A 27,381-nucleotide genomic window follows, 5' to 3' on the forward strand; every position below is an offset into this window, starting at 1 on the left:
ATTTGAAAACATAACTTTCATGTCAATTAGACCCCCACAAAGGGTCTTTGATTTCACACTTAGCCTCTTCAGGCTTGTTTGTCTTGCTAATAATTGGGCCCATGTTTACAAATATTAATTAACAAAGTCTGGAGTGTAGATAACGATTTGACAGGCTTTTGTTTTAAAGTGACAATAATTGTGAGCCTTTGACTGTGGGTAAATACCATATCGATGCTATCAGCTTACTATCTTGGCAGAAATCTACCCTAAGAGTGGCAGAAATCTACCTTTAGAGTTAAAGTTCATGCTTAAGTCAAATTTATTCGGTGCAAGAATTCTCAAATCAAGTTAGTATCATGCTAATTGACTAACTGTATTAGTTCAGTGTCATAATTAGGGGCATCAGGTTTGATCTTTGTCATATTCATAATTGTGTTATTAACTTTGCATGTCTTTGCATGACAAATATTGGTTCCCATATATGTATGATTTTAACTTCAGCATATAGATAATCATATCTGATTATCTTAACATAGTTATATATGTTGATTCTCGTGTATGTGAATTATCCTCCATGTTTATGTTCACAGACTCATTGCCAGACATGATAGAGGCTGATATGGACATCATGACAACCTGAGTGCATCGTGAACTATGGAGTTCAAACTAAATATGCGGTTACCGCGGCAACCAAGACGGTGGCTCTTCCTCTTGGCTCTCATACATGTTGTCATTGGTAAGTGACTTGCTTGTATAATTGTAAGAGATTTGTTTTTAAAGTTTGAAAGTTAAAAATAAATCAGATTGGCATAAATATCTGAGTGTTACATATGTATATCTCACCTCCTACAAGAATGACCTAATCCGATTGGCTTAGAGCGGTCATGTCCCCATGGAGTATTTTTCATACACCCCGAGTAATTTCCATACTAAATGAGTAATCGAGTAGTCGGTTGAGATATAACCGTTACACCGTTAGTAACTGACGGTGTATGGGATATACACCCTCAGTAATTGAATACCATACTCGAGCTTCGCTCTCGTATGGTATGAAATTACTGAGGGTGTGTATCCCATACACCGTCAGTTACTAACGGTGTAACTAATAATATCTGTCTTAACATAGCAGTGTATGAAAATTATGAAACATAATTATTATGCTGATGTCAATGCATTACAAAATGTAACATTTTTTTGAAAAAAGACAAAAAAAAGACTGTTGTCTCAAACGCTTCTTTTTTCTGTCATGAAAATGTCTCTGTTAATATAACAGTTTTTAGATCTTGAAAAAATATTCCATATTTCATAGTCAAAAGAAGCTGCAATATTGAAGATTTGATTTAATAGAGGATATTTGTTGGATTCGGTGGATTATCGATTTTAATTCACAAGTGATCATAGAAAATCATATTTTCACGAGTGGCACAGCCAGGAGTAAAAGAATATATTTTCTTTGATCACGAGTGAATTAAAATCGATATTCCACCGAATCCAACAAAATTTCTTTTTATGCCCCCCTTCGAAGATGAGAGGGTATATTGCTTTGCACATGTCGGTCTGTCGGTCTGTCTGTCCGTCCACCAGGTGGTTTCCGGATGATAACTCAAGAACGCTTGGGCCTAGGATCATGAAACTTCATATGTACATTGATTATGACTTGCAGATGACCCTTATTGATTTTGAGGTCACTAGGTCAAAGGTCAAGGTCACGGTGACCCGAAATAGTAAAATGGTTTCCGGATGATAACTCAAGAACGCTTTGGCCTAGGATCATGAAACTTGATAGGTAGATTGATCATGACTCGCAGATGACCCCTATTGATTTTCAGGTCACTAGGTCAAAGGTCAAGGTCACAGTGACCCGAAATAGTAAAATGGTTTCCGGATGATAACTCAAGAACGCTTAGGCCTAGGATCATGAAACTTGATAGGTAGATTGATCATGACTCACAGATGACCCCTATTGATTTTCAGGTCACTAGGTCAAAGGTCAAGGTCACAGTGAATCGAAATAGTAAAATGGTTTCCGGATGATAACTCAAGAATGCTTATGCCTAGGATCATGAAACTTCGTAGGTAGATTGATAATGGCTGGCAGATGACCCCTTTTTGATTTTCAGGTAACAAGGTCAAAGGTCACGGTGACCTGAAATATAAAAATGGTTTCCGGATGATAACTCAAGAACGCTTATACCTAGGATCATGAAACTTCATAGGTACATTGATCATGACTCGCAGATGAACCCTATTGATTTTCAGGTCACTAGGTCAAAGGTCAAGGTCACAGTGACCTGAAATAGTAAAATGGTTTCTGGATGATAACTCAAGAACGCTTATTCCTGAGATCATGAAACTTGATAGGTATATTGATCATGACTCGCAGATGACCCCTATTGATTTTCAGGTCATTAGGTCAAAGGTCAAGGTCACAGTGACCCGAAATAGTAAAATGGTTTCCGGATGATAACTCAAGAACGCTTATGGCTAGGATCCTGACACTTCATAGGTACATTGATCATGACTGGCAGATGACTCCTATTGATTTCAGGTCACTTGGTCAAAGGTCAAGGTCACTGACAAAAAATATATTCACACAATGGCTGTCACTACAACGGAGAGCCCATATGGGGGGCATGCATTTGTTACAAACAGCCCTTGTTATTTTATGCTTTTTTTCACAGTTTATATACATTGTTAAAGAGTTTAACTAAAGTATTTCGCTGGGATTATGACGTCATTTCGTCAAAAAAAAAATGATGTCATTTCACAGTAAAGAGTGAAAATTATCGATAATTTTCACTGATAATTTTCACTGTTTGAAGCATAAAATAAAATGGAATCATTTCTTGTTATTAAAGCAATTATATAGCAAAAATCTATCAATATTTTGTTATTTATTGTCCCCTACCGGTTTCACTGGAGGGAACTTATGGTTTGCGCTCTGTGTGTTCTTCAGTCTGTGAGTCTGTCACACTTTTCTGGATCCTGCGATAACTTTAAAAGTTTTTGATATTTTTTCATTTAACTTGAAACTTGGATAGATGGCAATAAGGACATTATGCGCCTCATTTAATTTTGTTCCTATGTCAAAAATTCTGGTTGCTATGGCAGCAAATAAAAAATTATTTTTATTATTTTTTAATATTTTTTTCTTACAATGGTGGAGCCGGTAGGGGACATATATTGCTTGGCAATAGTCTTGTTTAACTTGTAAATAAACCTATGTTTTCTTGAGTGCTCATAGTATAGATTGAAGTGTGCTTATTCAAAGCATGGATTGAATTTCACAGTTCAAACAGAAATATAATTGAAAATGGATGAGAAAGCCATATCTTTTAATTGTTTCCTGTGACAGTATGTCTTTTAAAATTGCAGATTATAACAGCATTTATTTGTGTCTTGCAATGGAAAAAGGATTTTATTGTAGTGTGAAAGTGCCATTAGGCAGAAGATGTATTAAATGATAGGTTAGCTCTAAGATCAAACAGCAAATTTCACTTTTATTTTTGTTCAAACGCTTGTCAATTTTTATTTCTTGATTAATGTGTTTTTGTTTTAAAGCCTTTCTAATGGTAATCTTGGGGTAAAAAGTTGTAGCATGACACCAGTTCTTAAATAATTGTAGCTTTAAACTTGAAATTTATCATTCAAATAGCCTTGATATTATCAGCGCACAATCATAAACATGCACTTTATTAATGCAGCCAATTGTGGTTAAATTTCTAGCTTAGTGAGCGCTTATTCTGGCGTCCTTTAGGCACCAGATTCTCTTTATATTTACTGGCAACGAGTCTCCATACGACAGACATTTCATGAAAATCGCCTGACTGGCCTAAAACTTGGCAGTCAATTGGATATATATTTATTTACCAATAGTTTCCTTGAATAATTGGCTTCGCTGAGCATGTATTGCACATTGTGGCATGAATATTGTTTCACTTTTACGCAAACAGATGAATTTGCCAGAAATGTGTGGTTTGTGGTGTTTAGCTTATGTAAAAATGCACCAACAACTTGCGCAAGAGTGTGACTTGTAGTATGGAACGATCTTAAAATGTACATTTCAGGTTGTATTTTATTTTATTTTGTAAAAGTTCAAACTTGCTGTCAGAATGAAAGATTCATTATACATGCAGTGTGTTAAATAGAAAATGCATTCGCTGTGAACATCATACCATCACAGCTGTTTGTATTGATTGAAATCACAGTCATATTTTGGTACCCATGTTGTCCTGTAAGACGTCAAAAAGTTGGTTGTTGTTTCGTTTTAATCCACAAACACAACTTTTGGTAATCATGCTGAGAATAAAAACAGGTTTGAATATTAAATGCCATCATATTCAGTTAGTAAACAATTAAGTTTAGGATAATTTTTGCTGCATTCAACATTAACTTTAAATTCGCAGAAAGAAACTGAAAATATTATTTTGAAAAGAGGTTAGGAATAGTTCTGCTTGTCATTGCATATTCTTATTGAAGTGGGGAATCTCAAAAAGCCAACCTACCCTAATTCTTTTGAAAATGACTATAGTACAATATTGTATTGCGCAATGGAAGGTATGCAGTTAATCACTCTTTAAATGGTAAATAGATCACATTCAATTTTCATTAACAATACATAATCAATGTAATGTATAGTTTTCGTTTTCTCTCTAATGTAATTAACACATTATTAATTGGCTATGTCAAGAATTATGTATGCAAATGTTGCATGTAAAGGTATGTGAAAATAATTGTTAACATGGGCCGTGGGGTTTAAAAGACCATATAACTTGACAATATTAAAACCTTATGTAAAATGTTGTTTTTTTGCAACATACTCAGTGTACATTTCTTGTGCACAATAAACAAAGGGCTCCAACTATGGGGTGGATGAGAGAGGAAACTCAATATGACTTCAACTGTCAAGGAGCAGAGGTTATTTATTTGTCAACCACCGAGGCTTGCCTGCGTGTGTCCTACAATACAATGCGGAGGAAAGTGTCGTACACAGATTCTTGTCTCCATTCACTGCACTGGTCTTACCCCAGAGTGAAACCTGCTACCTAACAAAACAGCCCAAATATAAATCATTTCTCAAATAAGAGCACCGAATATTTGAATGGGGCCAGCCTTGTCACACCTGAAATATGCTTAGTTTGTATTTAAATATGAAGTCTGTGAATATCTGCTACAAGGATTATCAGGGTCCAGGATCAACAGGGTTCACAGCAGTTTAACCCTTTCAGTGCGGGAACCAAATTTTTAAGGCCTTTGCAAACAGTTTGGATCCAGATGAGACGCCACAGAACGTGGCGTCTCATCAGGATCCAAACTGTTTGCTATTCTGATAATATTCTTTGAAAAAAATCGAAGAAAATGCTAATTTTAGAAATTCAGCAGACAACATTTTAGCAGACGACAAATTTCCCAGCATGCAAAGGGTTAAACAGGGCTGGACAGAATGTAAACACACTGTTAAGAACTTCATTTTGCAAATATCTCATGTTATTGAAATACATTTGCAATTATCTTTAGTGCATAAAAGACAGTTTTTCTTGCATTTTGTGCCGATTTCTTAAGATTTAAGAATAAGTCCTTGAATATGTTTGAAATTGGTGCCAAAATATAATGTTGCATGCAGCATAACCGTGTACATAAATGCGATGCACATTAAAATTTTGGCAGAGAACACATCAAAAGCATTGTTGCCTAGAAAACTCTATTGTATGCAGTTGAAATTCTTAAGAACAATTGTTATTTGAAAAAAGATGGACTTACCGGTGTGTTTACATCCATTAACGTTTGATTGTGAACCCCACAAAGTCACGTTATTCAGCATCCTGGTTATGCAAAGTTTAATGTTAGTGTATGCTTACATAAATTTAGGTATAAAAACACTAAGAAATATTGACAATATAAATTCCAGATTATGATGTTCATATAGACAGGCATTTTTATGCCATAAAATGTTTTATATTCATGATTAATTTTTATGTCCCCCACCACTATAGTGGGGGACATATTGTTTTTGCCCTGTCGGTTGGTTGGTTTGTGTGTTTTGCTCCAACTTAAACATTTTGCCATAACTTTTGCATTATTGAAGATAGCAACTTCATATTTGGCATGCATGTGACTATCGCATGGATCTGCACATTTTGAGTTGTCAAGGTCAAGGTCACCCTTCAAGGTCAAAGGTCAAATATATAGCTTCAAAGTGGCGCAGAAGGGGAAATAGTGTTTCTGACAAACACATATCTTGTTTTTAAATTATATCTAGGTATAAGGAATATATACAGGATTTTTAAATAAGAATTTTTGCTGCATTGATGTTATTATTTAAAATGTTGTTTTTTTTTTAACTCACTTATTTATTAATGTTGATATCATAATCAACACATTTTTATTTTCAAATTATAAAATGTGATTATAATGATTATAATAACTAATTATATATGACTTTTTTGTGCTTTCTTAGGATTAGTCAATAGTTATTGGATATTGATTGTTATTGCTTTCTGAAGAAATTAGCATTGCAAATAATCTTTGAAAAAAAAGTCTGCTTTTAGACATTCCTCCATACGATAAGTATGATAAATGGTCCGTTATCAGTATTTCTGTCCTTTTTCTTTGGGTTCAAATCAATATTAATGATTGCGCTACACATAGAACAGCTTCCAATGTATTAACGAGACCTTTTTGATTACATCTGCTTGCATGGAAACTAGTATAGATTGTGGCTTTTCTTTGAAGGAGTAACAGTTGATTGCCATATGCTCGATGTCCGTTTTCCGTCGTTGTTTCATAAAGATGTCTGATCAATATGATGGAGCAGGGACATACTAATGTGCTTATATACCATAATTGGATGGTCAGTCTGTCCATCGCACTAGATTAAGTCACCAGTGATTTCAGTGCTTTTATAATGCACCATTTCATTAGAAGACGTATTACAATAAAATTGTCTGTTCAGTTGATTTTCCTTTGTGGTATGTTTTTTTTTTTCTGGTTTCGATACAATAGGTAGTTCAGAATTTCGTAAGGAGTTACTGTCTGTTCCTTAACAATGAAGACTAATTTTCAAAGAAAACAGTACTCATAGTTTGAGGTCTTATCTCATTAGACTTTATTGAGGTCCGTGATCAAATTTGCCTTTAGGAAAATGTCCTTGGATTAATAATTGTTATTTATGGAAAATGAGAAAAAAACTCCCAGTGACATTATATTTTCATTATCTTAAAGGTGGCATAGTTCTTGGTCACTAAAAAATCCTACAATGCCCAGCACTGCCATTCTGTATTATATATTTTTCTATGAAATGTCATGAATTCACGAGGTACTTATAAGATGTTAATTATATGCTTTATATAACATTAGGGCCTCATCAAATTTAACATATGGTATATATGCACCTAAATTAGTGAAATAAAAACAATAATCATCATCATAAAATGAAATAATCATTAAAAGCTGAAATAATGATGAATTGATTTTATCATCAGATCATCATGAAACTTCGTGATGTTTGTGGGCATCATTATATCTCAACAAAGATTTATAATCAGCTAGATAGCATGAAGACCTTAACTCTTTCAGTGCTGGAACCGAATTTTGAAGGCCTTTGCAAACAGTTTGGATCCAGATGAGACACCACAAAACGTGGCGTCTCATCAGGATCCGAACTGTTTGCTATTCTGATAGTATTCTTTGAAAAAAATCGAAGAAAATGCTAATTTTAGAAATTCAGCAGACGACATTTTAGCAGACAACAAATTTCCCAGCATGCAAATGGTTAAGAATTGTGGTATTCACTTTGGGGCTTGTCAGGTCAGGGTTAAGCTGATTGTTACTTTAAATAGAAAATTGGTTTGTGCTAAATTACTTTAATTTGGATGGAAGTATTGGATTTAAATTGTGTGTGCAGGGAAATTTTGATCACGCTTGGGATAGCAATTTTGGCCGTTCAGGTCAAGGTCACTGTTTCTCAAAATTGCAAAAAAAGGTTTTCACTGAATTACTTTAGATGGGAACCAATGGTGTGACATGGAAATCTTGCATGAGTAGCTTAAATGATCACTTATTTTGGAATGCATTTAGGGCCAGTTCGGTAAAGGACAAGGTCATTAATATTAGAAATTGAAAAACTGTTTTGGCTTAATAACGTGAGTTTGGATGAAGGTAATGCACTCACATTTTGTGTGAAGGTTGCTTACAAACATGTAGACCTAGCTTGGGATCACATATGGGTCAGTAAGATTAAGGTCAAAGGAATATTTTTCTACAAATAAAAAGACAGCTTCTGCACAATAACTTGAGCTTTAATGGACTAGTATTACATTAAAAGTGTGTGTGTAGGTAACATTCATGTATTGTATTGCTTTATTTCATGTTGTTTCCATAATTTTCTCTGTCATCATTTCTACAATAAATTAAGACATCCTTCACAGATCAATATATGCATACCTTTAAACTGGAGTACTTTGTGACAAATAGGCAATCTTGTTTCCATGGCACTTGCTTGCTCCAAAGTTTTGGGGCCAAACTTTGTAAAATTGACAAGTTTGTTTATGGCCTAATTTCAAAATTGGGATATGAAATCATCTTAATAATGGATTTAAAGATTATAAACAAATAATAACAAATGGTTCTTAATATGTTGTTTACACCTGTAAATTGTTTAAAGATAATATACTGTATATACTTGTATACAACAATTTGATGAATTCCAGATGTATTTGTCTGCACATGTGATTCCTTGGATTAACTTGCAGGGAGGCTATAACAGAATTGTTGATTTTTTATTTTTGAGTGGTAAGTGGTCCAAAGTGTTTCTTCTTCTAGGATGTCATTCCACACATAGAATAATGGGAAGTAATCAAAGTCATGTGTTTGCCAATTAGCCATTGGCAATTGCAGTGTTCAAGTCAGTTTACCTGTCCTTACCTTGTAGAAACCATGGCCAGCTTGCTCTTAATTGGCCTTCAATCAATTTTATGGGTACTTACATCTTAATTGCTGCAAGAACAACAAACAAGGAAACTTGTTACTACAAACATGATATAGTATTTTAGTGTGCATGTTTGAAGAACCTCCTAGATTAAAATGATGGTCATTTTACCATGAACTACCATATTGACTATGGTGATGGTTCTTCATTGGCTAATCGGGGACAACACTTTCTGGCTGAGTAACTGGCATTTTGCTAAGAAAATACTTCTTTTAAACGAAAAATATCATTAAAGTTTAGACTCATCTCTGATTAGCCTGTGTGCACTGCACAGGCTAATCTTGGACAACACTTTACCCACATGGTGCATTGCACAGGCTTATCTTGGACAACACTTTACTCACATAATGCACTGCACAGGCTAATCTTGGACAACACTTTACCCACATGGTGCACTGCACAGGCTAATCTTGGACAACACTTTACCCACATGGTGCACTGCACAGGCTAATCTTGGACAACACTTTACCCACATGGTGCATTGCACAGGCTAATCTTGGACAACACTTTACCCACATGGTGCACTGCACAGACTTATCTTGAACAACACTTTACCCACATGGTGCACTGCACAGGCTAAACTTGGACAACACTTTACCCAAATGGTGCACTGCACAGACTTATCTTGGACAACACTTTACCCACATGGTGCATTGCACAGGCTAATCTTGGACAACACTTTACCCACATGGTGCACTGCACAGGCTAATCTTGGACAACACTTTACCCACATGGTGCACTGCACAGGCTTATCTTGGACAACACTTTACCCACATGGTGCATTGCACAGGCTAATCTTGGACAACACTTTACCCACATGGTGCACTGCACAGACTTATCTTGAACAACACTTTACCCACATGGTGCACTGCACAGGCTAATCTTGAACAACACTTTACCCACATGGTGCACTGCACAGGCTAATCTTGGACAACACTTTGCCCACATGGTGCATTGCACAGGCTTATCTTGGACAACACTTTACTCACATGGTGCACTGCACAGGCTAAACTTGGACAACACTTTACCCACATGGTGCATTGCACAGGCTAATCTTGGACAACACTTTACCCACATGGTGCACTGCACAGGCTAATCTTGGACAACACTTTACTCACATGGTGCACTGCACAGACTTATCTTGGACAACACTTTACCCACATGGTGCACTGCACAGGCTAATCTTCGACAACACTTTACTCACATGGTGCACTGCACAGACTTATCTTGGACAACACTTTACCCACATGGTGCACTGCACAGACTTATCTTGGACAACACTTTACCCACATGGTGCACTGCACAGGCTAATCTTGGACAACACTTTACCCACATGGTGCACTGCACAGGCTAATCTTGGACAACACTTTACCCACATGGTGCATTGCACAGACTTATCTTGGACAACACTTTGCCCACATGGTGCACTGCACAGGCTAATCTTGGACAACACTTTACCCACATGGTGCATTGCACAGACTTATCTTGGACAACACTTTGCCCACATGGTGCACTGCACAGGCTAATCTTGGACAACACTTTACTCACATGGTGCATTGCACAGGCTAATCTTGGACAACACTTTACCCACATGGTGCATTGCACAGGCTAATCTTGGACAACACTTTGCCCACATGGTGCATTGCACAGGCTAATCTTGGACAACACTTTGCCCACATGGTGTATTGCACAGGCTAATCTTGGACAACACTTTACCCACATGGTGCATTGCACAGGCTAATCTTTGACAACACTTTACCCACATGGTGCACTGCACAGGCTAATCTTGGACAACACGTTACTCACATAATGCACTGCACAGGCTAATCTTGGACAACACTTTGCCCACATGGTGCATTGCACAGGCTAATCTTGGACAACACTTTGCCCACATGGTGCACTGCACAGACTAATCTTGGACAACACTTTACCCACATGGTGCACTGCACAGGCTAATCTTGGACAACACTTTGCCCACATGGTGCATTGCACAGGCTTACCTTGGACAACACTTTACTCACATGGTGCACTGCACAGGCTAAACTTGGACAACACTTTACCCACATGGTGCACTGCACAGGCTAATCTTGGACAACACTTTACCCACATGGTGCATTGCACAGGCTTATCTTGGACAACACTTTACCCACATGGTGCACTGCACAGGCTAATCTTGGACAACACTTTACCAACATGGTGCACTGCACAGGCTAATCTTGGACAACACTTTACTCACATGGTGCACTGCACAGACTTATCTTGGACAACACTTTACCCACATGGTGCACTGCACAGGCTAATCTTCGACAACACTTTACTCACATGGTGCACTGCACAGACTTTTCTTGGACAACACTTTACCCACATGGTGCACTGCACAGGCTAATCTTGGACAACACTTTACCCACATGGTGCACTGCACAGGCTAATCTTGGACAACACTTTACTCACATGGTGCATTGCACAGGCTAATCTTGGACAACACTTTGCCCACATGGTGCACTGCACAGGCTAATCTTGGACAACACTTTACCCACATGGTGCACTGCACAGGCTAATCTTGGACAACACTTTACCCACATGGTGCATTGCACAGACTTATCTTGGACAACACTTTGCCCACATGGTGCACTGCACAGGCTAATCTTGGACAACACTTTACTCACATGGTGCATTGCACAGGCTAATCTTGGACAACACTTTACCCACATGGTGCATTGCACAGGCTAATCTTGGACAACACTTTGCCCACATGGTGCATTGCACAGGCTAATCTTGGACAACACTTTGCCCACATGGTGCATTGCACAGGCTAATCTTGGACAACACTTTACCCACATGGTGCATTGCACAGGCTAATCTTGGACAACACTTTACTCACATAATGCACTGCACAGGCTAATCTTGGACAACACTTTGCCCACTTGGTGCATTGCACAGGCTAATCTTGGACAACACTTTGCCCACATGGTGCACTGCACAGACTAATCTTGGACAACACTTTACCCACATGGTGCACTGCACAGGCTAATCTTGGACAACACTTTGCCCACATGGTGCATTGCACAGGCTTATCTTGGACAACACTTTACTCACATGGTGCACTGCACAGGCTAAACTTGGACAACACTTTACCCACATGGTGCACTGCACAGGCTAACCTTGGACAACACTTTACCCACATGGTGCATTGCACAGGCTTATCTTGGACAACACTTTGCCCACATGGTGCATTGCACAGGCTAATCTTGGACAACACTTTGCCCACATGGTGCACTGCACAGACTAATCTTGGACAACACTTTACCCACATGGTGCACTGCACAGACTTATCTTGGACAACACTTTACCCACATGGTGCACTGCACAGGCTAATCTTGGACAACACTTTACTCACATGGTGCATTGCACAGGCTAATCTTGGACAACACTTTACCCACATGGTGCATTGCACAGGCTAATCTTGGACAACACTTTGCCCACATGGTGCATTGCACAGGCTAATCTTGGACAACACTTTGCCCACATGGTGCATTGCACAGGCTAATCTTGGACAACACTTTACCCACATGGTGCATTGCACAGGCTAATCTTGGACAACACTTTACTCACATAATGCACTGCACAGGCTAATCTTGGACAACACTTTGCCCACATGGTGCATTGCACAGGCTAATCTTGGACAACACTTTGCCCACATGGTGCACTGCACAGACTAATCTTGGACAACACTTTACCCTCATGGTGCACTGCACAGGCTAATCTTGGACAACACTTTGCCCACATGGTGCATTGCACAGGCTTATCTTGGACAACACTTTACTCACATGGTGCACTGCACAGGCTAAACTTGGACAACACTTTACCCACATGGTGCACTGCACAGGCTAACCTTGGACAACACTTTACCCACATGGTGCATTGCACAGGCTTATCTTGGACAACACTTTGCCCACATGGTGCATTGCACAGGCTAATCTTGGACAACACTTTGCCCACATGGTGCACTGCACAGACTAATCTTGGACAACACTTTACCCACATGGTGCACTGCACAGGGTAATCTTGGACAACACTTTGCCCACATGGTGCATTGCACAGGCTTATCTTGGACAACACTTTACTCACATGGTGCACTGCACAGGCTTAACTTGGACAACACTTTACCCACATGGTGCACTGCACAGGCTAATCTTGGACAACACTTTACTCACATGGTGCACTGCACAGGCTAATCTTGGACAACACTTTACCCACATGGTGCACTGCACAGGCTAATCTTGGACAACACTTTACTCACATGGTGCACTGCACAGGCTAATCTTGGACAACACTTTACCCACATGGTGCACTGCACAGGCTAATTTTGGACAACACTTTACTCACATAATGCACTGCACAGGCTAATCTTGGACAACACTTTGCCCACATGGTGCATTGCACAGGCTAATCTTGGACAACACTTTGCCCACATGGTGCACTGCACAGACTAATCTTGGACAACACTTTACCCACATGGTGCACTGCACAGGCTAATCTTGGACAACACTTTGCCCACATGGTGCATTGCACAGGCTTATCTTGGACAACACTACTAACATGGTGCACTGCACAGGCTAAACTTGGACAACACTTTACCCACATGGTGCACTGCACAGGCTAATCTTGGACAACACTTTACCCACATGGTGCATTGCACAGGCTTATCTTGGACAACACTTTACCCACATGGTGCACTGCACAGGCTAATCTTGGACAACACTTTACCAACATGGTGCACTGCACAGGCTAATCTTGGACAACACTTTTCTCACATGGTGCACTGCACAGACTTATCTTGGACAACACTTTACCCACATGGTGCACTGCACAGGCTAATCTTCGACAACACTTTACTCACATGGTGCACTGCACAGACTTATCTTGGACAACACTTTACCCACATGGTGCACTGCACAGGCTAATCTTGGACAACACTTTACCCACATGGTGCACTGCACAGGCTAATCTTGGACAACACTTTACTCACATGGTGCATTGCACAGGCTAATCTTGGACAACACTTTGCCCACATGGTGCACTGCACAGGCTAATCTTGGACAACACTTTACCCACATGGTGCACTGCACAGGCTAATCTTGGACAACACTTAACCCACATGGTGCATTGCACAGGCTAATCTTGGACAACACTTTACCCACATGGTGCACTGCACAGGCTAATCTTGGACAACACTTTGCCCACATGGTGCATTGCACAGGCTAATCTTGGACAACACTTTGCCCACATGGTGCATTGCACAGGCTAATCTTGGACAACACTTTACCCACATGGTGCATTGCACAGGCTAATCTTGGACAACACTTTACTCACATAATGCACTGCACAGGCTAATCTTGGACAACACTTTGCCCACATGGTGCATTGCACAGGCTAATCTTGGACAACACTTTGCCCACATGGTGCACTGCACAGACTAATCTTGGACAACACTTTACCCACATGGTGCACTGCACAGGCTAATCTTGGACAACACTTTGCCCACATGGTGCACTGCACAGGCTTATCTTGGACAACACTTTACTCACATGGTGCACTGCACAGGCTAAACTTGGACAACACTTTACCCACATGATGCACTGCACAGGCTTATCTTGGACAACACTTTGCCCACATGGTGCACTGCACAGGCTAATCTTGGACAACACTTTGCCTACATGGTGCATTGCACAGGCTTATCTTGGACAACACTTTGCCCACATGGTGCATTGCACAGGCTAATCTTGGACAACACTTTACCCACATGTGCACTGCACAGGCTAATTTTGGACAACACTGTACCAACATGCATTTAACCCTATTTTTCCAGAGCGAGGCTCAAATTCAAATTTATTTATTTTCTGAGCCAAGGCATGAAGGTTTGTTTTAAATCATCTTTATCTTTGATAACTTATTTCAATAAAGTTTTTTGTGATAAGCAAATTCTATTTGATATGATATTGATATCATACTGTCAGTTTTATTTTGTCAGATGAAATATTAGAAGCAAACAGTGTGAATGACGGATGATGCAATTGCATGTAGTGCCAAACTATATCAAAGCACGCAATTATTGTGCTCTATATGTCTAATCCAAGAGTGTCTTTCAGTCTAGGTACAGTATTGTCTGATAAAGTACAGAACGCTGCTTGGAACCCTGCTTGTTAGCTGTATTGGCAACTTGTCTGGGTTACGTCTGACATTCATTGCATGATGGTGTATCAGCTTTGGTTGGCAGCAACCTGCAGTCCTTACCTTGCCAGCTGGGCTTATCTGCTTAATGAATGCCGTAACATCAAAGGCCCGCAATCAAGGTGGAAGCATGGTAGAAATTGAGCATGTCATGTTGATATAATAAAGCACCTCGTTTCATTTCACAGTACTGACAATGTCAATGATTCATGGCTTTATGATTTTGAATGCCAATTTCAATCTGTCACGATGGAAGGGTTTTAATTTTTTTGGAAAAAAACACTCTTTTGATGCCAATTAGCGATACTGCTACTTGTTTTTTAGGTGAACATCTGTTTTGCTACTGAATAAATTGTTGTTTTTTTTACAAATTTGCATTCTGTTCCATTTTCCATCTTCTCAAAAGGTAAGTAAATGACTACTTGATATTTCATTTCTGAACCTCCCCTGACGGACCCCCCCCCCCCCAAACCAAAATGAAAGAAGAAGAAAACAGGAAAGAAAGTAAAAAATGAAAGGAAAAGAAAAAATATCATGTTTTTTTTTGGAACTTTGGATTTGGGCTATAGGATTTGTGGAAATCGAATTGGACCTTTTTGGACATGGAAAATTCTTACCAAGACATTTCAGTTCAACCTTAATTTACAGGCTTAAATTGCAGTTTTGATGATGGGTTTTTATTGTGGCTTTAAAAAATCGGAAACATGGTATCAAGTTATCTGCAATAGCTGTCCTCTCTGCAAGATCGCAGATAAATCAGTGAATGTTACAGGAAGTCTTGTAAGAGCTTTGATTACCCTTCTTTCCTGAGTTGTATGGCTGCTGAATTACGGAGACATCTTAGGGTTCTGTGAACTGTTTGTAGTTTCAATGACTTTCATTCCTTTTCAGATTGTTGTGTACATATCTGACAAAAAATTATGTAGCTATTTGAAAATGGCGGTAATAATTCATAGGTTTGGAAAAAATACTCATAGAAATTTCACCTCAAACAGCTGTTTTATTAGTTATTGAGGTTATTTCTAATGGGAGTTTCCTTATCTTTTGTGTTAATTTATGGCCCATTTGTAAAATTGAAAATTTTTATTTACGTCTAGTTCCCAATTTGCAGGTATTTTATTTCAGCCTTTGTCAGACCTTGGTGTTAAAACATATTTATTATGCAATGAATGCCTTTTTTTGTAGACTTTAAGGCATTATTTTTGTTAGTTGTTGTTACTGGCTTACCCAATAAAACAATACATTTTTGCATGCAAGTGCACATTTTCAGATATTCATTAAAGTCACTTATTCTTAAAATAGACAACCTTTTTCTGCCCACACGTTTGAGTTCTTTATGATATTATTCTGACATTTGTTTGTGCTGGTTCCTAATACATGTAGTACTGACATGTGATCTGCGCAAATATTTAAATTACATTAATCAACAAGACATTTGGAACCTATTTTTCTGCAATATGATTACTTTTTTCCACCTGTATCAAGCTAATACCTGAGTATTTGCGACTGCCTCAATTGCAAACTTAGAAGACTGAGACCTACATCACAGGTTTATATGTACATACAATACCATAAGGTGGTCTCTTTGTATAAAAGCATATTTAATTACCTTTTAATAGATGAATATCTTTTAATTAAAGAAGAGTGTGGGCTTTAAAAAATCATGATGATTAAGCATGTGCCATTGTGAGAAAATGTAGGCGTTGGTTTTCCTGTCACTTAAGTCTGAATCTTTTGTTAGACTTTGAATGAGATGATATTGCTAGTAATTGTCTGTAAAATATACATTAGCATAAACGTGTGTATTCTGACTATGGTTGACTACAGTCATGATGTTTCATGAATCTCTTCTCACATTTCATTCTAATGGCTTCATCATTATTAATGTGATGTTTGTATTCAAAACCATTTAAAAATACATGGCCTGTTTTCATGTGTCATTTATTGTCTAAAATCTTTAAAACAGTTTGAACATTGGAATAATTATTTTCTTAAATGTTGTTTCTGGTTTCCATTGGTATTGTTATGTCTGTTTAAGAGTCTATTTTTCTTCCAGAAAGTAATAAAAACATTATGATATTTATGTTTATGAGACAAAATGAAGAGTTATTTAACTGTACTTGTCAAGGACATTTAAAAAACTGAGTGGAAACTGATTAAACTGTGAGATAAATAAAAAAAAAAAATATTATAATTTGAAATAATTGAAATTGTGTTTCTTAGTGCATAAAATCTGTAAATAAGTTTCCAATTTATTAATATACATCAGGGCTTACATATTGGTGAATGGAAGTTTTGTTGGAAACTTAAAGTACTCAGATATTAAAATGCAGTAATTAAAGATTCGAAACATTACAAGCTTGATCATCATGGTTCACCTGCCAACTTCATGACTTACGGTATTCTCAGCTGGTTTGGAAAGAAACATTAATAAATGAGTTTATTTGTAACAAGAAATATCTTTTAAAAAGATATACGGCGTAAATAGTTTAATGAATGAGATCAAGGATAGCGAATGTCTTTTTCTGTGCAGTTCTTAGCTGCATCACACGCAGTACGGGATGTTACGGGGAGTTTTCGCGGCTTATTTTACATTATAACATATTGCTGGTCATAAACCTATAGATACAAAACAGAAAACCAAAAGAAGAATGGAAGTGAAATTTAAACATATGAGTCAACCGGCCACACGAGAAGTATCCGTATTTATAGGCGCGTTCTTCGAACAAACCTGTTTTAGTGGTTTGTCGGGCATTGCTATTTGATTCGATTATTAACAGTATCAATTATCATCGTGCTAATGCTTAAGTTGAATTGAGCTGAAGAGAATTAACAGGTCAAAATAGTTAGTTAAAATGTGGTTACTGATTAATTATCTGCAACTCACCTTGCTACCAGTTGTTTATAAAAATATATTTTATATTCGATATTCTTACGTGACCCACCCAGTCCTGTAAGCTGAAATGATCCGTAAAACAATTTTGTGTCTTTGTGTCGTATGAACAAATCTGCACTAAAACTAAATTTAGGTTCAACTCGTAAACGCATGATCAGTTGTCAAACGAAAGTACGGTTGATATTCAAATGCATTATTTTTCTCTTTCTGGTATATTGTTTTAGTATGATGATGCTGCATTAATTAATATAAGTGTATATGAAGTAGAAACATCAAAAATAATCAACGGTTGCAATAGACACCTATAAACTGTTACATGCTCATAATATCACTTTAGTACATTAGGCAATATGGACGAATAATTATTGTTAAATTTATCAACAATAATATTTATCATTGTATTGTTGAAAACACATTAAGAATCTATTATTTACATACCATAATTATATTGCTGAATATCTTCATTTAACATATTTCTGGTCTAAAGAAAATTCCAGGTCACCTAGTTCACGGATAGCGTCTTTATTATATAACGATTATTTTACTGGCCGCCAACTCCGGTGATGACCTGTATATAAACTGTGAATGTCCGCTAATTGACCCGATATACCTCGCGGGTTGAAATGCAATGCTTTAAAGTGAGGCCTCGCTTCCATTGCTCTTTATACTTTTACATGTTAACATGTTGACAGGAATAAGGAAGTAAGTACTAAATATGAGAACATAGCCTTTTAAGTATAAACGCTCTTGCGCTGGTAATACTCTGAAAATAAAAGGTGTACGCACAAACTGTATTGATGTCGAGAATTGAGTGTAAAACTGTTCTACCTATTAAACCTTTTCATTCGAGATAAAATTGTTTCATACAGTAAAACAGTGTAACAAAGACGCGGATATGTTTCCAATGTTCTGGTGGTATACTCAAATCAGCCAATGGAATAAATGAAGTGTATTCATTCGTACCTAGCCGCGGGAAATTTTATTGGAATTTTATTGGACACTTACAAAGGTCAGGCTAAGGTGAAAAGCTGGCTTATGCAGCTTACGCCGAAAAAATACTTCATAGCAAGACAATATTAAATTGCACAGATGTCTACAATAAATCGCCTCTTTGCAATTTGCATTTTATCTATGACTCTTAATATTGAATGTATCAAATGAAATTTCTGTGTCACAGTGACTTTGTGTTTTTTTAATGGCCGCAGCCTCTGTTACACCAAGCAGTTTGTAAAATTATTCCAATGTATGTGCATCATATTTTTAAGGTATGTATAAAATGCACGCAGTGTATAAAATGCACGCAGCCATTGTCTAGCTTTAAGCAATGAGATGATTTTGTATCAAATTCAATAACGGTGAATTATTTAATTTAAAAAAAAATTAGGTAGTTATTTTCTTCACGAGTCTCATAACTGTAATTTGATGTACAGCTTTAACTTTTTGGGGGGAATGGATATTTGCATGATTTGAAATAGAAAAAACATATCATCCTCATCATGATGATTTTGCAGTTTATTGTGAATAATATGTATAATGTAAAGGCAAGTTGGTACTTAAGAAATATTAATTGCATCATTTAAATACTTTAATTTTTGCTCGCATAATGATTACCTTATATAGGGCATTTTGTGGTTTTAGCAGACTCAATTATACATATTGGCAGAGGTTACAACTAAATTATTAAGTGGAGCAAGTAAAATCGTCAAGAGCTCAATTAACTTTTAAAGGGTCAAAAGGCTAAGGCATGTAATGAGGTGTAAATATTAATTATTTAAACTTTTCAAATCATGTCAGTATGCGCATTACGTCTCACAAAGGTTTTGCATTTACTCTGTCAGCGTGGGCACAGTTAATTGTTACGTGTGATATACTTTCTTTTAAAGCATTCATGTGGTTGTCACCATGATGTCTGCAAGTAAATTGAGTTTCTTATCATTATTATAGTTCGGTCTTTGCAGAAAGAAATAACAACATAACATGTAATCGGTGCTAAAGAGTGCATTTTCCCCATTATATAAATTTGCCTACAAATGAGACAATTATTACTATGTCTGTTTGCTTTTATTATTGTTAACATAATAAATAAATCAGCATATTTAAATTATTTGCTTATGGATTAAAATTCACATAAATTATGTGTTATTAGTATGTTTAATATTTTGCTGTCCCAAGTGTATGGCCTATTAATTTTTCTTTACTCTTTCACAATTATTACACATTTTAACTTAAATTCGGACGCCCGACAATTCACATTAATTGTAAAGGACCTGTTCTATGACTATAATTATTTGTTAAATCAATTAGTTATATATATAGCAGCCAAAGCTCTTAAATACGTACTCTGTTTCCTGTGATCAAAATGCTTCTAAGTTCGGGTCCCAATTTGATTATCGGCAATAATGCACTTGGAAATCCTCTGTTGGTGATCCAAATGCAATACAGTTACTGCTAATTCTTACTGGTATGTTGGAAATGGCATTTGCAATTGCTTAAAAGCCAAAGGGAGAAATTCCAAGTGACAAGGAAAACAAAAGCCAATGTTCTCGACTTTTTGCAAATGCACTTAAAAGAAAGGGAGAATAATTCTATCAAGGATTTTGATTTAGTAAAAACCCATCTAACAACTTAGATTTTTAGCTTTAGGTCAAAGTTTACATCATCTATCAGAGATAAAGACTTGGATACATAATTTTGGGTCATAATAAATATATATGAGATAACTTAAAATCATGAAATCAAGAGTTATTAACCATTCATCAACTTCAGAATTAAATTTTGCATATGGTCAAATTTGTCATTACACATGTATCTAGAAAAGGCATTGAATCCACGTTTAACAAACTTGATGAAAATATAACATAAAAGCAGTGACTGCTCTCCTACAGGAGAAATTTTACCAGTCAGTATCATTCTATTGGTGGTGCTCTTGTTGAAGGAGACTCCAAAGCAGTCATACATATTGCTGACACAAAAGATTAATGATCATCATGTCTAAATGAAATTATCCACACAAGATCCAATGAAGCCTTTATTGCATGTAGACATCCTCACACAATGCAGAGGACATAGATTCAAGCAAACTTCTTTTTAATCTCGTTTTAAAATTGAGGGATGCAGCAAAGCCAATAATTGCCATAGATAAATTAGAGATGGTGTGCTCTATTCCAGAAAATGTTACAATTAATTTGATTGGATTGTCTTGTCTAGATCGCGCTAATCAGATATGGTGATTTATAGCATATTGTCTTTGCATTACAAGTCAATTGGAAATACAAAATACAGCCTCTTCCCAAGATTTGGATTGCCTTCCAAGATGCAACAATCAGATTCTGGCTGATTTACTTCAAATTGCGTTTGTTTCCAACTCTAAAGATTTACCAAAAAAGATTTACCAGTTCCCTGTACTGAAATTAGCTATAATTAGTTGGACAAACAGCTTCAAGAAGTTTACTGGCAGTTCAGAAGTCATGTCAATTCAACAACGGTCTGTACAAAGAGTATGCAAGGAAAGGTGGAATAGAAATAAGAGCACACAACTCTTTAATTGGCCCCTTAAATGTCTGTGCCAGTCCCATGGATAGAACAAAACCAACTCTTTTGGGGTCTCTATATAACTGAAAGAACAAGTGTGGGGAACGATGGTAAAAATGTTAGTATATAAACATAGGACCTCGCTGTTCTTATCTTTTGAAAATACGATATATATGAAAGTGCTCTGTGAAACTGATTGCAGACAAATTCTTCAAAATTACAGCTTTCTTTTGCCGGATTGGAACAGAACGCCTTGGATTATGAAATATTCATATGATTTACCCGATAAATTGTGATACAAGCCTGACACATTATCACATTTGCAGCACATGGGTTGCACTAAGTGTTAATAAAACATGTAATTTACTATTGGCATGCCCCTTTCATGCACAACAATTTATATTTGGTCATCATTTGGCTGATAACATCCTATGGAACCAGTTATATCTTCTCTTGGTTGTCATAGACATATTTACTTCAATAGAAGTCAATTTTATCATGGCCAAAATGCATATCTTGATTACATGTCTGGGAAAACCTATCAGCATTGTAAGAATGTGTATTGATCATCGTGAGGAAAATATTAGTGTGCCGAAAGCTTTTGAATAACTCTGCACGCGTATCAAGATTTCAATGTTTAAAGTTTTCCTCGAATTATGCAGATACATAATGAATGATTGCTTTTATCATGAAAAGGCAGCTGAATTATGAATTATGATTTTTTTATGTATTTCCTTTCTAAGACCCAAACATTTATCTGCATTTATTTGGTGCATATTTGTACAATTTGGTTCCTTTTTGTGTCTGTATGGATATGCTGTTATGCCCCTAATCTTCTGAATCCAGCATGTACTGCAATTAATCGACTGTGACACAAATTCATCAAGTTTCTTGTTCCCTTGTTCCCTGGAATGTGAAATTATTAGAACCAGTCTGTTGAATTCCTCTGCTGGAAGGGGCCTGTCTGCTTTAGGGGATTTTACAATGTCAGAATTTGATCGTAAAGCAATATTTCACAATAAAACAGGTCTTTGGATATTTTATATTCCTTGATTAATGTCAAAACTATGATTTTGGCAATTAGCTATTCAAAGCTGTCTGAACAAGTTTCAGAAAAGGGTCATAAAATATTGTGGCCCCAAATTGAACACCCAACTTCCATTGGCCAAGAATACTGTGCCAGATGGGGTTCATGCAAATGAGGCATGTATTAGATTGACGCCATGAAATAATTCCTGATCAGCATGGCCATTTCTCAAATGTTAACTGTCACTTGTGGGGTAGTTGGTCTTATCGTTTTAAAGCAAAAGAATGTTTGTGTGTTATGTTATTACAATGCTTAAATTCCATCATGAAATTACTGTTTCCAAGAAGAAATTCCTTGACAAATCATGTGGATGATTGAGCATGCTCTTTGTTGCTATGGGCCAAAAATACATGTTACTGTTGCAAAAGACCGGCACATTAATCAGTTTTCAACCTTATTCTGTTGATATCATGAAAATAACAGCATTGTTTAAAACACTAAATGACAACATTTCAAGAAATTTGGTAGAGGCTGATACATAGACATAAAGGTTAGAAAAGTTTTTGTTCAAAAACACATTGACAAAACAAAACAAAAGTTTCCAGCATTTTTAACAAGTATTGTGTTGAGTTTTTCACATGCAGTATAATCTCTAATAAATGCCTTGATGGTCTTAGATTTTACCAAGAGAAGTCGCCGGGGGGGGGGGGGGGACTTATTGTTTATGTTTCTTTTCATGTGAAGAGCTTTTCTTGTAGCTGATTGACTTTTGACACCATGACTTACCTGTCTGCAATATTCCAAGTTTGTTCAAATCATCCTATAACAACACACTTGTATTTGGTCCTTAGAGTTGTGATTGCCTTTGGAGACATAACATACATTAGATATGTTTACAAGATACTTTCCTTAGTTGTCTGATACCAGGGATAGCTGATAAATCTATTTACTCATGGCATTCTGTATTAATACTATTTCTTACCCAATATGTGGTCTACAAACTTAGACTGCTGAGTTATTGTTAGACACATGAAAGAAAATGTTTGTCAAATTTATTTAGAGAAATTGCTTGGGCTCCAAATTTTGGGGAAAGAATTATAAAAAAACGAGAAATGTGACAAATATTATTTCCAAGATGAACTTAAAATTTGAGGAATTAGGATTGGATGATTACGCAGATGTTCGGTTCGGGGAAGAGGCTATCAGTTGGTGAAATGGGCCTTTAAAGGGGCCTTTTCACAGATTTTGGCATTTTTTAACTTATTCATTAAATGCTTTATATTGATAAATGTAAACATTGGATCGTACAAGCTCCAGTAAAAAATCAAGAATAAAATTAAAAAAAGGAAAAGAACATTGCCCGGAGCAGGTTTCGAACCATTAACCCCTGGAGTCCTGCCAGAGTCCTGAAGTAAAAACGCTTTAGCCTACTGAGCTATTCCGCCGAGTACACATGATTCACGTATTTTATACCTTATATAAGCAATCTTCGTAGTTATACAAAATTTAACGACAAAAACAGAACTCTCCAAATTATTCAATCGTTTCGCGTTGCAACGATTTATAATTTTTAGGTTTTATAATCGTCAAAAGATGCATATAATGGCTATATTAAAGCATGGTAAATGTTCAGTATTACTGTTTCCTCACAAATATCATAACTAACACGAAAATTTGCGAATCTGAAACAACTTTTTTCAATTTTGTCAATTTACCAAAGCGTGAAAAGATCCCTTTAATATGAGGCCTTTGCTAAAGAAGTAAGGCAATTTTTGTCTTGTATAATCACAACTTTTTGAAGTGCCTTACAATGTTGGTGTTACCAAGCGAAACAAATGTATGTAATCATCAAGTGATGAACAGTTTCGTTTAAAAAAAGAATTTGAGAAAATGATCGAATCTTCTCTTAAACATTTACAAATTTTATGCAAATTTTAATTAAAGGCCCTTTTATTTTTTGTCATTGAAATGCATGTCTGCATCAATTGATGCAAAATTCAAATTAGCAAAATGCACTGGGAATAAAGACAAAAAAAATGCACTCTGGCTTTTTTTTCAATTACATTCCCCTGATGGTAGTAAATGGGATGTATTTAGTTTCATGATAAATGAAATCTGGCATTATTCAAGCCTGCTAAACTGCTATAATTCATACTCTCTGAGCTCGCTCAGACACATTGGCTCTCCATTCAGTACAACATATATGTCTGAAAGCAGCCGTTTGGGACTTTAAAAGCTTCATTGCAAAAAATAAATAAATGCAGAAAAAGACAGCAATATTGTGTTCCGTTATATTCTTGGTCTGTTAAGATATCCATTATTCCATTGAGATTATATCAGTATTCGTTGACTGGGCACAAATATCACGAATTAGATTTATAAATTGTGAATTATCTTATTTCAGAAGAAGAAGGTATGAATTATGAATAAATTATTTGGATAATCATGTATAATTATTTATGCAGTGACATTTTTATCCTGTTCAAATAACCATTCTTCAATATAAAAATTAATGTAAATTTTGTATGAACTCTTTAAAATGATGATAAATTCAGGTATAATACTACTTAAGTTATTCATCTCAATACATAATACATTATTATTCACCATTGTTTTTGATTCTGCAACTGTTTTTATACGCCCGTCTATGACGGGACGTATTATGGTATACCCCGCGTCCGTCTGTCCGTCCGTCCGTCCGTCCGTCTGTTAATGTCGTACGCTACGTCAAATATCCTTTGACAGATTTTCTTCAAATTTTAACACAATCTTAATATTGATAAACCCTGATCCCCTTTCGTTTTTGACGGAATTCTGAATTGTCGTTCCAGAGTTATGGGACTTTGTTCGTCAAAATTTCGTGATTTCATTGAATGTCCTACTGTAGCTCAAATATCCTTCGATGGATTTTTTTCAAATTTCAACACAATCTTAATATTGATAAATCCTGATCCCCTTTCGTTTTTGACGGAATTCTGAATTGTCGTTCCAGAGTTATGGGACTTTGTTCGTCAAAATTTCGTGATTTCATTGAATGTCCTACTGTAGCTCAAATATCCTTCGATGGATTTTTTTCAAATTTCAACACAATCTTAATATTGATAAACCCTGATCCCCTTTCGTTTTTGACGGAATTCTGAATTGTCGTTCCAGAGTTATGGGACTTTGTTCGTCAAAATTTCGTGATTTCATTGAATGTCCTACTGTAGCTCAAATATCCTTCGATGGATTTTTTTCAAATTTCAACACAATCTTAATATTGATAAACCCTGATCCCCTTTCGTTTTTGACGGAATTCTGAATTGTCGTTCCAGAGTTATGGGACTTTGTTCGTCAAAATTTCGTGATTTCATTGAATGTCCTACTGTAGCTCAAATATCCTTCGATGGATTTTTTTTTTTTTTTTTTTAGTATCCCTGAAAAATTGAACAAGGTGAGCTTTTTTCTATTCCGATTGTACACTACCACTTACCCATCTACATTTCTCTTTTATTATTGGTCAAAATATCTATAACAGGTTTACTTCAACTCCATATCCTCTAAAGAAATGCATACATATACTCAAAAAAAGATATGGTATGAATGTCAAGGAGACGGCGCTCCATGCTCATGTACTTATAAAATAAACCATGTATTCAAATACAAATAAACTGAAGTAAAAAAATGATTCAAAGGGTTATTTATTACCTTACTACTTCATTGGCGAACGACGGGCGTATCATGCGCTCATGGCGCAGCTGTTTATTTTAGCATTTTCTGTGCTGTGGCATTCTGTACCGTTCATGTCACACTGCTCGAAGATCGCTATTGATTTCGCAGAAAATAACTACAGATCATTATGGGTATTTTTCCAAATAATGGCAGCAAAAGGTACAATCATTCCGACTAGTTTATTGCATGTTGAATAATTGATAGTTCCCTTACAATGAATACCAGTCTGTCATGGCCAGAGCCTGAAGTCAACCCTAGTGTCTCTTTTTATTTGAAAATCTGCTGGCTTGAATGTCCAAAAAAGTTATATACTTCTCACCATAGGAATGATATTCTCCTAAATAATTTATTGTTTCATGGCAATTCTTAAAATACTTGGCCAATAAGTCATTGCTAAAGACTGTTAACAACAACACTGGTACATGCTTGATTGTTGATAATTATATAGGGGCCATTAAGGGGCAATAAAGGGATTAGGGTTGGTAAGTTTTAAAGTAAACTTATACATGTAAAACGAACTTATTAGTTATTTACGAATGTCGGCATGATTCATCTCACAATGGGACAGTAAGACAAACAGCCCAAAAGTCTTGTTGAAATCAGAATGTATGGCATGTATCGCTATTTTCAATTTAACGGTTTCAGATACATCTTGAAATTTTAAGAACCAACTAATCTGTAACTTTATTTGTATACTTAATTATAATTGCGTTTGATTTGTTAAAAAAAATGCACATTAAATACACTATTTCCAGAAAAGCGCCTGTAAAAACCTGCTGGTTTATGGTAATAGAAAAGTCACACACAGGCTTCTTCATATATAGGGAGCAGAACATGCCTTTAATCTGTAAGCCCATTGACATTCATGGGATTTTCATGACTGTATTAGAACTGTGACTCCTCTGACTCAGACAATGTGATTAGTTAAGCATCTTCAGTTTTATTCCCAGAAGGAACACCCCAATTGCGACAGATTTATTTATTTAAAAGCAATATAAATTTTCCAGCGAAAATGAG

At 36.5% G+C, this 27,381-nt stretch overlaps 1 protein-coding gene across 4 annotated transcripts in view; it reads left to right on the plus strand.

The window, feature by feature from the left end:
- Positions 1-27,381, plus strand: part of LOC127876261 (neuroglian-like) — a 281,922-nt gene that overhangs the window by 72,548 nt on the left and 181,993 nt on the right. For all 4 annotated transcript variants that reach the window (XM_052421350.1, XM_052421349.1, XM_052421347.1 and 1 more), the window contains one exon: positions 573-718. In XM_052421350.1, coding sequence (XP_052277310.1) covers positions 637-718 — 82 coding nt within the window. In that variant the 5' untranslated portion in view covers positions 573-636. The remainder of the gene's footprint in view (positions 1-572; positions 719-27,381) is intronic.

The sequence above is a fragment of the Dreissena polymorpha genome, chromosome 4, assembly GCF_020536995.1.
Source record: "Dreissena polymorpha isolate Duluth1 chromosome 4, UMN_Dpol_1.0, whole genome shotgun sequence".
Taxonomy (NCBI): domain Eukaryota; kingdom Metazoa; phylum Mollusca; class Bivalvia; order Myida; family Dreissenidae; genus Dreissena; species Dreissena polymorpha.